We start from the raw sequence: 11619 nt of genomic DNA on the forward strand, positions 1-11619 counted from the left end.
TGTAGGCCGTCATTGCACCCGTCACCGTTCCAAGACAACGTGACTCCGTAAACTGATTTATTTATAGGAAGAGAAAGGCGCGGTAACTGTCTCACTTGTTTTCTGTGGACACCGCAACCGCGTCGTAAGGGAAGGGAGGAAGGTGAAAGTGGAAAGAGAGAAAGAGGAGCCGTAGTGGAGGGCTACGGAGTCATTTCGACCACCTGGGGATCTTTAACGTGCGCTGACATCGCACAGCACACGGACGCCTCTTCGTTTCGCCTCCATCGAAACGCAGCCGCCGAGGTCAGGTTCGAACCCGGGTACTCCGGCACAGTAGTCGGGCGTCTTACCACTGCACCACCCCGGCGGGGCACGTGACTCCGTAGAACACCGTCGCCGCCATGCAGAAAGAGGAGGAGGGGGTTCGTTCGCTTTGGCTTGAGACGGACCATATAGCAGCCAGCGTCCTTTGGCGACCTCTCACTGGTTTCAGTGTTTGGCGCCTAAGAAAGGGCACTTGATCGAAATGCCGCACGCTTAAGCATTCACCAACAGTGCTGGTGGTTTGAAAGTACTGACTTTCGTCCTTCCAGTTAGATTCGAAACGGGCGAGCGAATGCGCGTGTTTCTCGGAGTACCGAGCAATTAATCTTCCTTCGCTAGATCGCTTAGTCGATGTTGCCATGTGCACCGACGTTTTGTCACATTTGGACTCCGTGGTTTCGGTGACATATGCTGTTGTGCACTCATAATTTGCGGCTCCAAATGTCGGCCGTTCGCTTGCGCGCCTGTCCCGTGATCGTGATCGCTTGTCGGCGTGTAAAAGAGTTGTGCAAAACATCGTGCACGCATATGATTCACTTGGCGTCACGTGTGCCTCGGAGCCTCCTTTTGTAACCGCTTTATTTTGGGGCGAAATAATCATGTGCAAGGCCGTCATGAAAGTATGACTCGCACATCGTTTATTATAAAGCCGCGCTTAGGTTAAACAAAAGGTCGCTGTACGCGCTTGGTGGCGTTTGAGATAAGTCATGCATTGGACGTCATAACGGGAATTCCGCGTTATTTTCACGTTGTTATGTACACGAAGTACATAAAAAAGACACAAAAAAATAGAAGATGACAAGAGCGCTGACTCTGAGAGTCAGTTTTGACGGAAATAGACATATCGAGCGACCTCACGCATACTATATGTTCTCACGCCGAGCATACCTTGGTCATGTTTATACGCGACAAGGTAGTCGGAGTGGTGGGATCGCTGTTTTTATCAAGATATATTACAAGTTTACTTTTGCTGATGTCTCCTTTTCATGTGCTGAATCGGTCCTAGCGAACATGTATAACTCATCATCTCATATTTCTTTGCTTGCTCTTTATCGTCCGCCTAACCAGAGCGTTGCCGCTTTTCTTGATGAACTACGTAGGGTATCTTTTCCGCGGTGTAACGTTTGCATTATCGGTGATCTCAACATTGATTTGTTGAACACAAAAGAAAAAACAAATGGTGGTCGAATACCTAAACATTTAGCTGATTCTGGAATATCGGCAGCTCCTAAACACGTAGAATTTTTGGGCAACTCTTTAGCTTCGTCATGCCTTGGCCATTTCAGTGTATACGCACAGAACGGAATTAGGTTTTTTTTGTTATTGGACAAAAAATGTATTCTTTTATTTTATTTTATTTATTTTATTTATTTATTTATTTATTTATTTATTTATTTTTTGTAGGCTGCCGTTTCGCAGTGCATGATTCGCGCCAAAATAAGGGTCTACAGTTCTCTTCCGCTGTGGTTACCAATAAGCATAAACTTGACTCGCTGGCAACGAACTATGATTGTGAACATTTAACGAGTACTGTCCCAAAAATAAAGCTTCATGACTCTTTTGTCGCAACCATTGATTGCTTTAATAAATGGTCGAAAAAAGAAAACAGTTCCGCTCAGACAGCGCAAACCTTGTTGCCCTTGGATTACTCAGGCTGTCCTTGCTGCTATAGAAGAAAGGGGATTAGCTTGGGCTACGTGTCGCCGATTACCAATGAACAGATACTTGCGAGGAGAGATCAAAATTGCTCACAACCGTGCAAATGCGATTTAAAAAAAAAGCGAAAAACCGAAATGATTCCAGTCGAGGTTCTAGGAATAGCGTCGAAACCCACGCCGGACTTGGTCAATGAGTTTTCCAAAAGGTCAATAAATGTTATCTGTAGAAAAAAATTCCGCTCTATTGATAACTCTAGCTAATGAATTTAATGTAGCTATTTCTGCTGGCAGAGACAGTGCTCCTATTTCTGCTTGCGTTTCAATTAATGATTCTTCCGTTCTCAGTTCAGCAGCTTTGCATGAATGTACTGAGGATGATCTTCGATCTATTTTGATCAGCTTTCAAAGGTGCAAATCTTCTTAACTGAATGGAATGTCTGTTGAGTTACTGTGCAGAAACTTTGATTTTTTAAATGGTGTTTTGTTATTTATTATAAATACTATCATTATTACTCAAGTTGTCCCTGACGGATTGAGAGCAGCACTTGTTATTCCGTTGTATAAAAACGGTGTTAAAAACAACTGGAAAACTATCGAGGTATATAAATCCTTCGAATTGTTGGTGCTCTCCTAGAAAAACATGTTTACACTTTAATGTATACCTTCCTTGAGACAAACGTTTTCTCTAGCCGTCAGTACGGCTTTATTAGAGGCAGGGGAACTCAGCTTGCTTTAGATGAAGTTTGCGATGTTCTTAACTCCACACTGGAAAACAATCGAAAACAATTGCATACTCTCTATTTTTAGATGTTTCTAAAGTATTTGACTGTGTTAACCATATTATATTACGCCAGAAGCTTCACCATTACGGTATTCGTGGTCCATTCCCGTCTCTTTTATTGAATTACCTAACAAATAGGACGCAGATTATAGCATTAGGAGAAATCCAAAGTGAGCCGATAGTACTAAAATATGCGTGTTATAGAGCATTTTTCAATGTGTACACACCAGTAAGAGAACTTCATCCAAGTGAGCGGTTTACTTTGCCGCGCGTGCGGGCCAAATATGGAGAACGTATGCGGCCTTATTAGGTACCTGTCATATTAAATTATTAAATATTATTTGTTAAAATTATTAAGTTTAAATATTATTAAACTTGCCTGATGAGGCTTTTTCTTTAACAAGCCGGAAACTCATCAAACAATGTGTTTTTGGTCAATAGCCTTCAGTTTCTGACTACTCCGCCCTTTTTTGTTGTAATCATTTCGTGTGCTACTGTACTTTCCTTGTTCGGGACTGTGTGTAGTTTTGTTCATTGTTTTTTCTCTTTTTAAAAAGTGTGGTGACCTTCGCCAACTGCAAATAGCTTGCCTGATGAGGCTTTTTATTTAACAAGCCGGAAACTCATCAAACAATGTGTTTTTGGTCAATAGCCTTCAGTTTCTGACTACTGCGCCCTTTTTTGTTGTAATCACTTCGTGTGCTACTGTACTTTTCTTGTTCGGGACTGTGTGTAGTTTTGTTCATTGTTTTTTCTCTTTTTAAAAAGTGTGGTGACCTTCGCCAACTGCCAGGCACTGCCCTTCAAGCCTTCTTTTTTTTTTGGCTTTTGCAGGCCTGAATGTGTATCTTGTTTTGTGTAAAGAAAATAAAGATTATTAATATTATTATTAACTGCGCCTAATTTTGTACCATTTGCACGGGCGCACCTGTCAGACGGAAGCTCTGTTCGACTATGCACGATCAACAACTGCACGCTATAGTATAGTCGGTCGTTTTCTGAGCTGAGCACTCCTATACGTACGCAATGCAGCTGGATAGAACAACGTAAAACATGCGCATTGCACAGAACGCTCCTTTTTCGACACCTCAAAAACGGGGTTGTGGCTAGGGCAAGTAAACGAAAGCGTTCAAGGGTTACGGCGCTTGCCTCTGCTCTCGATGTATACAGTCGACAGTTGACGTATGGGGATATGCAGGGGGGGAAAAACTATTTCAGCCAGCCGATTTAGCGGCCAATGCTTCTACTTGCCCTCTTCGACAGCAAGAGATTTGGCATGTTCAAAGTTCTAGAACTCAACCTGTGTGCCAAATGTATATCATACGTTACCGCGACTTTTAAATGACTATTGTACCAACAACATTAAGGTATAGAACACCAAATCCATGTTCCTGTCATAACTGGTAAAATATGAATTGCCAAAAGGGTGATTTTGTAATATGTGCATGTATCTGTGTTTCCTTTCTCTTGTTATTGATCCGTAATTAGCAATGCATGAATTGTGTCGCTGTATGGCGATGTACGGGGGGGATCGGGTGTCGTTTAAGCGAAGAAAGTTCGCTTTTTGCCTGAGCCTGCCCGTATCTCTAGGGTATAAAAAAAACGTAAATGAAATATCTCCTCAGTTGCCTACACGTGTGAGGGGACAGGCATTCTAGTATTAAGATCATTCGAATGTTGGCGATTTTCACGAAATCGACACCACGTACGTGGTATGGCGGCGCCGCTACCTAATCAAGGAAGATGGGCGCGCTGTTCGCCGCTACACTCAGACGTTGCCTTCGGAGGTTTGCTGCAAAATGTCTCTTATGGGAGCCCCGTTAGTTTAATGTTTGCATGCTGACGCAATGAAAGAGACGGTGTCATTGCGCCTGTTTTCTGTTGCGAGCAGCATAGAGCACGGGAACAGGAATCTTGCACACTGCTGGAGCACACTTGCACGCTTTTATGGACGGTGTTTCGCTTTGCTCAAACCCGCAATAGCGCCCAGTCAGCTGTATTTTCGCGCATTTTTGCTCACTTGCAATTTTCTAGACCCGCGACGTCATTGTTGTTTCGCCATGTTTGCCACATTGGTCGTTCTTGCGAACGTCTCGTCAACTGCCTGCTTATTTCGTCACATTATTGCTTGTCCAGCGGCAGCGTTGGAGCTGAAGTTTCATATACCCAAAAAGTCAAAGGGCATTATAGACGTGTTCTAATCGGCGATTCGGAGGATGTCTTGCTCGACAAGCAGGAAATTTGCGTGCTTTAAACGGCGATTTGGTTTCAAGTCTCGAGCTCTTACTGGCCGAGGCGGATACTATGTTTCTTCGCAGGTTCATGGCACTGCCCCTGATTGCTGATGGCAGATTGGTTGTATACACTGTAGGGTTCTCAACGCTTCTTTATATCAGATTAATTATTATACTTCAGCTGATAACGGTTCTTGTGCAGTTCAAGCTATAATGAGCATAGATTTCGATACCCGTATTCAAATTATACCCTTCCCGACGACTATACAGATTATCCAGTATGAAGGTGTTTCCTCACACTGTGGACCGCTCGTACATCGCAGATCCGATCGTGGCGCTGCAGTTCTCGCCCAGCGGCCGGTACATGGCCGTGGCTGCGGGCAAGCACGTGCTTATATTCAACAACGTGGCTGGTTACCAGAACGCCGTGGAAGACCTCGAGGAACGCAAGAAGGCCGCCTCCAGTGCCTCCATCCGCGACAGGCTGCAGGCACAGATCGACGAGGCACGGTACGTCGTGTATGCGCGGGCTCCGCCCCTTTCCTCTGTGTGCCCACGCTGCCGGTGCTGGCCGCACTGGCGCCGACAGCGCGAAGTGCTTGTTGTTACAGCTTACATAAGGGAGCGCATGCAGTAGATGGGTATCAAAATGGTAAGTCGTGACATGGTATACGGCATGGTACGCTGCGATATGGTATGATATCTGTCATATGAGATGTCTTCTAATAATAATTTTTAGGATTGTGCATGCAATCTTTGCCGGGTGCCGAATGAGATGTTTAAAGTTATTATACGTTGAAAACGTCATCGTTGTGCATGCAGCAGGGAAAGTTCCGAGACACTGGGCTTGAAATTATTTGTATAACGTTGTTTTAAAATTTTGGTCTGAGAATTACGGAAACGAGAACATTTTAGACAATTATGCGTTAGACAATCTTCATTTCAGCATTAATGCCTATGTTACGATGTACAACGTTACTCGTTGATTTTAAACACAACGTACCATTCCAATGTAACGTGTGATGTTATATAGCAACGTACGGAACAGTTTTATAACACTATTCTATTATTGCATGGGTATCTGAATAGTTTAGTGCACACACCTTCTAAGATATACCGGATGTTTGACAAACACTTTGTAAGATTTCTGAAAGTAAGGAAATCGTAATAGGAAAAACATTTTTTTTTAAATCTCTCTGCAGCGGCGGACATAATTTACTGTAAATACTATTTGAATTACATACCTAACTGAGTTAAACTCGCTAACCTTCCTGGCTTTGTTCAATTCACCAGCAGTTTGCAAGGATATATGCATCTGTTTTATGTATGCCGATTGTTCTGATATGTAGGTGGCTTTAATATCAGTGTGTCAGTACCAATTGTCTTCAGACACTACAGTTACTCGATGTCATTGAATCCTTCCACTGTGCCAACCTCATGCACGTACCAACGCGAATTGCACTGCGTACTGAATCGCTGAGGGATTCGTATCACCAGCCATCCTCAACTTTTTCTCAGATTTTCTTTCTTTTGACTTGAGCGATCACTTGCCGGCTTTTTGTTGTTTTTTTCCACGCGTGCAAAACGTAAACAAGCGCAGCCATGATCTTCTTATGTTTTGTAAGAAAATTAATCCAGACGCCATAGCTGCATGTTTTTTGGGCATTAATGAAGCAGTGCATTGTAACCACGTTCATAATGAGAAAAATCCTAGCTTTTCTTAAAACGTCGTTTTGCGCACAATTAAAGCCTGCTACGATAAAACCTATAACCTTTGGTTCCGCTCAAGAAGCACGAAATCCAGGAAACCATGAGTCATACATAAGGATCGAGGAAAGAGATAGGCTAACACATTTATTCGCTCGATAGATGTTGGCAAATTATTGGAATATAAGAGAGTTCGAGACAAGTTGACCTTAAAAATGCCAGGGCTGAGGTTTACAAACAGAAGCCCATTTCAATGTCCAATTATTAGTATTATTAGAAAATCTAAAGCGATCGATGCCAGAAGCCTTACGGGAAACCGGTACGATACTATTCTTAGCACACTAAGATTTACTTATAATGAATATTGCACTACTGCTCTAGCCGAAAAATTCAGTGACCATTTCTTGAATGCCGGCGCACCAACAAATTATGGTTGTGCTGGACAAGGAGTAGAAAAATACATACGTGTCGACAGTCAAAACTCTATTTTTCTGAACCCTTTACGGAAGCTAAAATTTTTTTCCTTCTACTGAAAAAGAGCACAGCAGCTGGGGATATGACCTCAAAGCCGAGCCCATTACAGCTGTTGCCAATATACTATGTGCCCCATTGCAACATATATGTAAGGATGCTTTAATTAGCGGTTATTTTCCTGATAGTGTGAAGATAGCCAAAGTAGAAAGATGACGTATTTCGTTTTACCAGCATTTAGCTGTAGCTGGTTGGTGAGAGATTCTCTAAAAAATGTTGAGAACACAAGCAAAACTGAGTTGCCTACGTCATCGCATCGGCCTCCTCTGTGGTAGTTAGTGCGAATATAAAGTTCGAAGCCGTGGACATGCGGACCCATATTAGTTTTAGAAACAAAGAAAACTTATTTTGTGAAGCTTGGTGGCAGATAAAAATTTCTCAAGTCCGGCAGAGCGAGGAAATCTGGTGCTTTTCTTTCTTTATATTTTTTTTTCTCGCATAAAACCGAAACCGAGCGCATGAGATGTGCGGGAAGCTCGCTGGAGACTGCATGTCCGCTGCTGACTAGGTTACAGGGGTTATGTCTCCAAATTAGAACTCTCTGTTCTGCTATGCCGTGTAATTTTATTTTTTTCTGCTCCTTCGCTCTCAGAGATATGGGGTAGTAGTGATGGTCTATTAAAATAATAATCAAAGAGGATGGAAAAGAATGTTGCCGGCCGCGGCAATTGCTAATATCTTAAGAACCCGACTTGTAGCCAGCGGGAAAGAAAAGGGGTAAGGAGAGGATAGCGAGTAGAAATAGAGGGGAGCGATTGCAAGAAAGGACACTTTTTCAGAAAATGCTAAAGTTCTCGCCGCTCGCGCGCAAGTGTCCAAGATCCGTGTGCAATGGATAATTCTCGCGCTCTACATAGTAAATACATGCATGACCGGAGCGCCTCTGTTGTATGGCGACCCCGGACGTCTGTAGAAATAATGGATGGCGTGTTACTAGAACCTGCCTGTTTCCATCCGTATATCGATGCTCACACAGTATCAATGATAATGTGGATTTATCAGTGGTAAACATTAGCAAAAAGGGGTTAAATCAGGAATGGTGACTTAAAAGCAGGCAGGTCACACGGGGATGCAAGTTGAGTTCAGGATGAAACATATCGCAGTGGTTATATCAACTGTTATATTGTTACGTGTCTTCGCGTGACAATATAACAGTTGATATAACCACTGCGATTTTTTTTTCACGTAACAATCTCTGGTGAGGCTAGCAAGGTTACACATTGTTTTGCTTGGTTAAACTTTATGGTTCAACCATATGTGTATATCTTGGTAGAACGGAGTGGCTGAAGCTTAGAGATCAAGTCCAAGGCAGTCCAAAAACAACTGCGCGCGAGGTGCCACTGCAGTTATTTACACAATATAGTAAAAATAGGCGTCATGCATAGCCGCGCGCACGTAGCGTCCTATCGCAGATAATCGCGCGCGACACGCTGCACAACCGCCAGGATTAGGGTGCCCGGCAGCAGCACCCTTCGCTACGCCATGTATCAACCAAGGTCAACCTTTCCGGCCGCTTGACCTCCAACGAGCCAGAGGTTACAGTTAACTTGTACAGCTTAGCCATGGTACTACGTATGGTGTTTCGGTAGTTAAATTGCTGCAAAATCACATCTGCCCATGTCTAAATCTAAGCCAAGCCAAAGCCTAGCCAAAGACTTAACCCTCAGCCATTTATGTGTTTTTTTTTTACTTCAGCAAGATTAATATAACTGTGCATAAACATTTATCGGATCACTTTTCTTAAACCATTCTTTTTCCTGCATCTTTTACAGGAGCATACTGAAGACTATGGAAGCCAAGGATGCATGAAGTTTCGGCACGAAAGGAATGGTGGCCAAATGGGTTGTGTGTGTTCACAGTCAGTCTGATTGTCTGATGCTCAGAGTCAACTCATTCTTTCCATACATTTTCCAAGTGTTCAGTTTCCTGACCGGTACTGCAAGTTCCTTTTGTTTTTCGGTTTACGAGGTGAAAGAAAGGTTTAGTTTCCAGTGTGTCGAGTTGCTTTGGGTGGAATCAGAGTGCACATGAGAATGGTTGGTAAGGTCACTCCATCTCTTTGGTAACAATAATAAAATGTCATCACTTTGCAAATTGGCTCGTGCTTTCTGCGGAGGTCCTTCCGTGCTGGGTGTATTTATTTACTGGTATCGGGATCATTTGCACACGATATGCCCAAAGGGCAACCCTGTTTGTTTGGTTTTTTTTTTGTTTTTTTTTTTTGCGTATTTAACCGAAATTGGGCTTCGACTACGGTGTAAAAATAGATAGGCTTTGACACTTACGTGCCCACTTTTATTTGGATCTACCACACATATAACAAACGTTTCGAGTTCCAGCGTCTTCAGCGCAGACACCCCCTCCTCCCTCCACCCTCTTCATAGGGGATTGATACCCCAGACGCCATGTCCAGGCAGCACATACAAACACTTTCCAAACCTCCATGGATTACATCTCATGCAGCCAATATCACACACCGACACACGCCCCTGATGCCAGGCCTGTCGTACATTCTTCCACATTCTGTGCCGACATGGAGGACAGACCGAACAAACCACAGACGCAACAAACGTCGTTTTAGCGGTGGGAAGCAGTGCTGACAAGCGGTAACCCCAGAGGGCCAGCGCGCCCTCTTCCAACATATCTGCAGGGCAGCACAATTCTGTGGAGCCCTGGAGTAAGGACCTCGCCCATAAGCTAAGCAACTCCTTTATGGTCGATAATGTTTTATCTCCTCCTAACCGCCTTCCTAAGATAATGTTCGCGCCCTGCATACATGACAGGGGCTATGCATGACAGGAGCGACGCTGCAGTATAGCGGCTCGGGAAGTCTAGAAATAATGGGATGTTTTATTAGAATGCGCCAGTATCCGTCCGGATGTCAGTGCATGCAACTCTCAGACACACTAGGGTTAGCAGAGTAATGTGAAAGATCAGTGACAGACAGCAAAAAGTGATTGGAAGGCTGTTGATTTAAAAATAGCTAGATGACATTGAAATGCAAGTTTGGGTCAGTGTTAACATTTGCCTAGGACGACACTAATGCTGATAAAGAGGCACCGAGGTAAGTACCAAGAAACAGACATGTATGGTGAGCGGAGAGCAAGGGAGAATAGCTGTACAATTGATACTTTTTTCTAAGAATGCTCTTGTGGGCTAGTGATAGATTATTGCTTAGAAAATGTATCTAAATGAATATATGGTGAGACTTATTCTTACCATGTGCTGGGGAGTCGAAAAAATTTATGTAAATTACAGTGCTCTGTAGTTGAAAACACAGTTGTCAGAATACTAATTGCCCACATAACAGCTGTCAATTTGCGTACACAGCACTCCCATTCAATCGACTGCCTCAATTTTATGCGTCCATGCGACGCACATTATACTGATAATGATGCAAAATATTGTAACAGGCTGCAAAGACGAGTTGCTATGCGCTACGGAAGAAGGCAGTCTGATGCGTGTGCAGAGCCAGAGACGACTCACTACTGACGCGGTGCCTCCGACTTCCCGTTTTCCGCGAAGGCCTTCAGTGTAACAATTTGGTGGAGGTGCGGGGTGCGACCGACCTTGTTAGCGACGGCTCTCTACCACTCGGACCTCGCCGCAGTCGACACCTTGCAGGTTTGCCACCTTCCGTTCTGTAATGTCCCTGGACGGAGACGCCGCGTCCAGGTCAGCATCGAACACTTCTGGCCGCATTACCGCTAGCCCTGATCCTTCGCGGGCACTGTCGGTGAAGTGGATGAATGGGTGACGCACTATCAACGAGTCAGGCGATATAACAAGTGGTACGCGACCGCTCAACTTACCAACGTGGTGTTCGCGCTCACTGACACTGCTCTTACATGGTACGAAAACCACGAAGACTCCTTCCTGTCTTGGAAACACTTCGAAGAGGACCTGAGCAAGTGCTTCGGTGACTCCGCTGCAAAAATGTGTGCAGAACAGACATTGGCTCACCGAGCACAGCTTTCTGAAAAGACCTGCACCCAGTACATAGAGGAGGTCTTGAAGCTTTGCAAAGTCGCTTCACCTCCCATATCCGACAAGGAAAAGGTCGGCCACTTGCTGAAAGGCTTCGCCGAAGACATCTACACCTACCTGATCAGTAAACATAACTTGGCATATATATCGAACGTGATCGAGCATCGCCGCACGTTTGAGAACCTTAAGATGCGGAGAGTTGCTCCCAAGTTCAGTCGCTTGCCCACTGTCCCTAGGGTGGCAGCCATTGACTCCGCACCCGCCAGTGACCTTGCCGCTGCTATTCGCCGGATTGAACGCGACGAGCTAACCCGTTGGCAAGATCTAACCTACCCTCCCACTGAGCAGCCATCTACATATCCGCTGCCTCAGCCTCTGCCCCTGTCTTTCAACGCAGCGGACTATGAGGGGTACC

At 44.4% G+C, this 11619-nt stretch overlaps 1 protein-coding gene across 1 annotated transcript in view; it reads left to right on the top strand.

The window, feature by feature from the left end:
• Positions 1 to 9311, top strand: part of LOC146196567 (transducin beta-like protein 2) — a 262041-nt gene extending 252730 nt beyond the window's left edge. The window contains exons 9-10 of the mRNA XM_084598315.1: positions 5303 to 5489; positions 8990 to 9311. Coding sequence (XP_084454441.1) covers positions 5303 to 5489; positions 8990 to 9026 — 224 coding nt within the window. The 3' untranslated portion in view covers positions 9027 to 9311. The remainder of the gene's footprint in view (positions 1 to 5302; positions 5490 to 8989) is intronic.
• Positions 9312 to 11619: the final 2308 nt, after the last annotated feature.

The sequence above is a fragment of the Amblyomma maculatum genome, chromosome 3, assembly GCF_055883805.1.
Source record: "Amblyomma maculatum isolate TAMU_Amacu chromosome 3, ASM5588380v1, whole genome shotgun sequence".
In the NCBI taxonomy this organism is placed as follows: Eukaryota; Metazoa; Arthropoda; class Arachnida; order Ixodida; family Ixodidae; genus Amblyomma; species Amblyomma maculatum.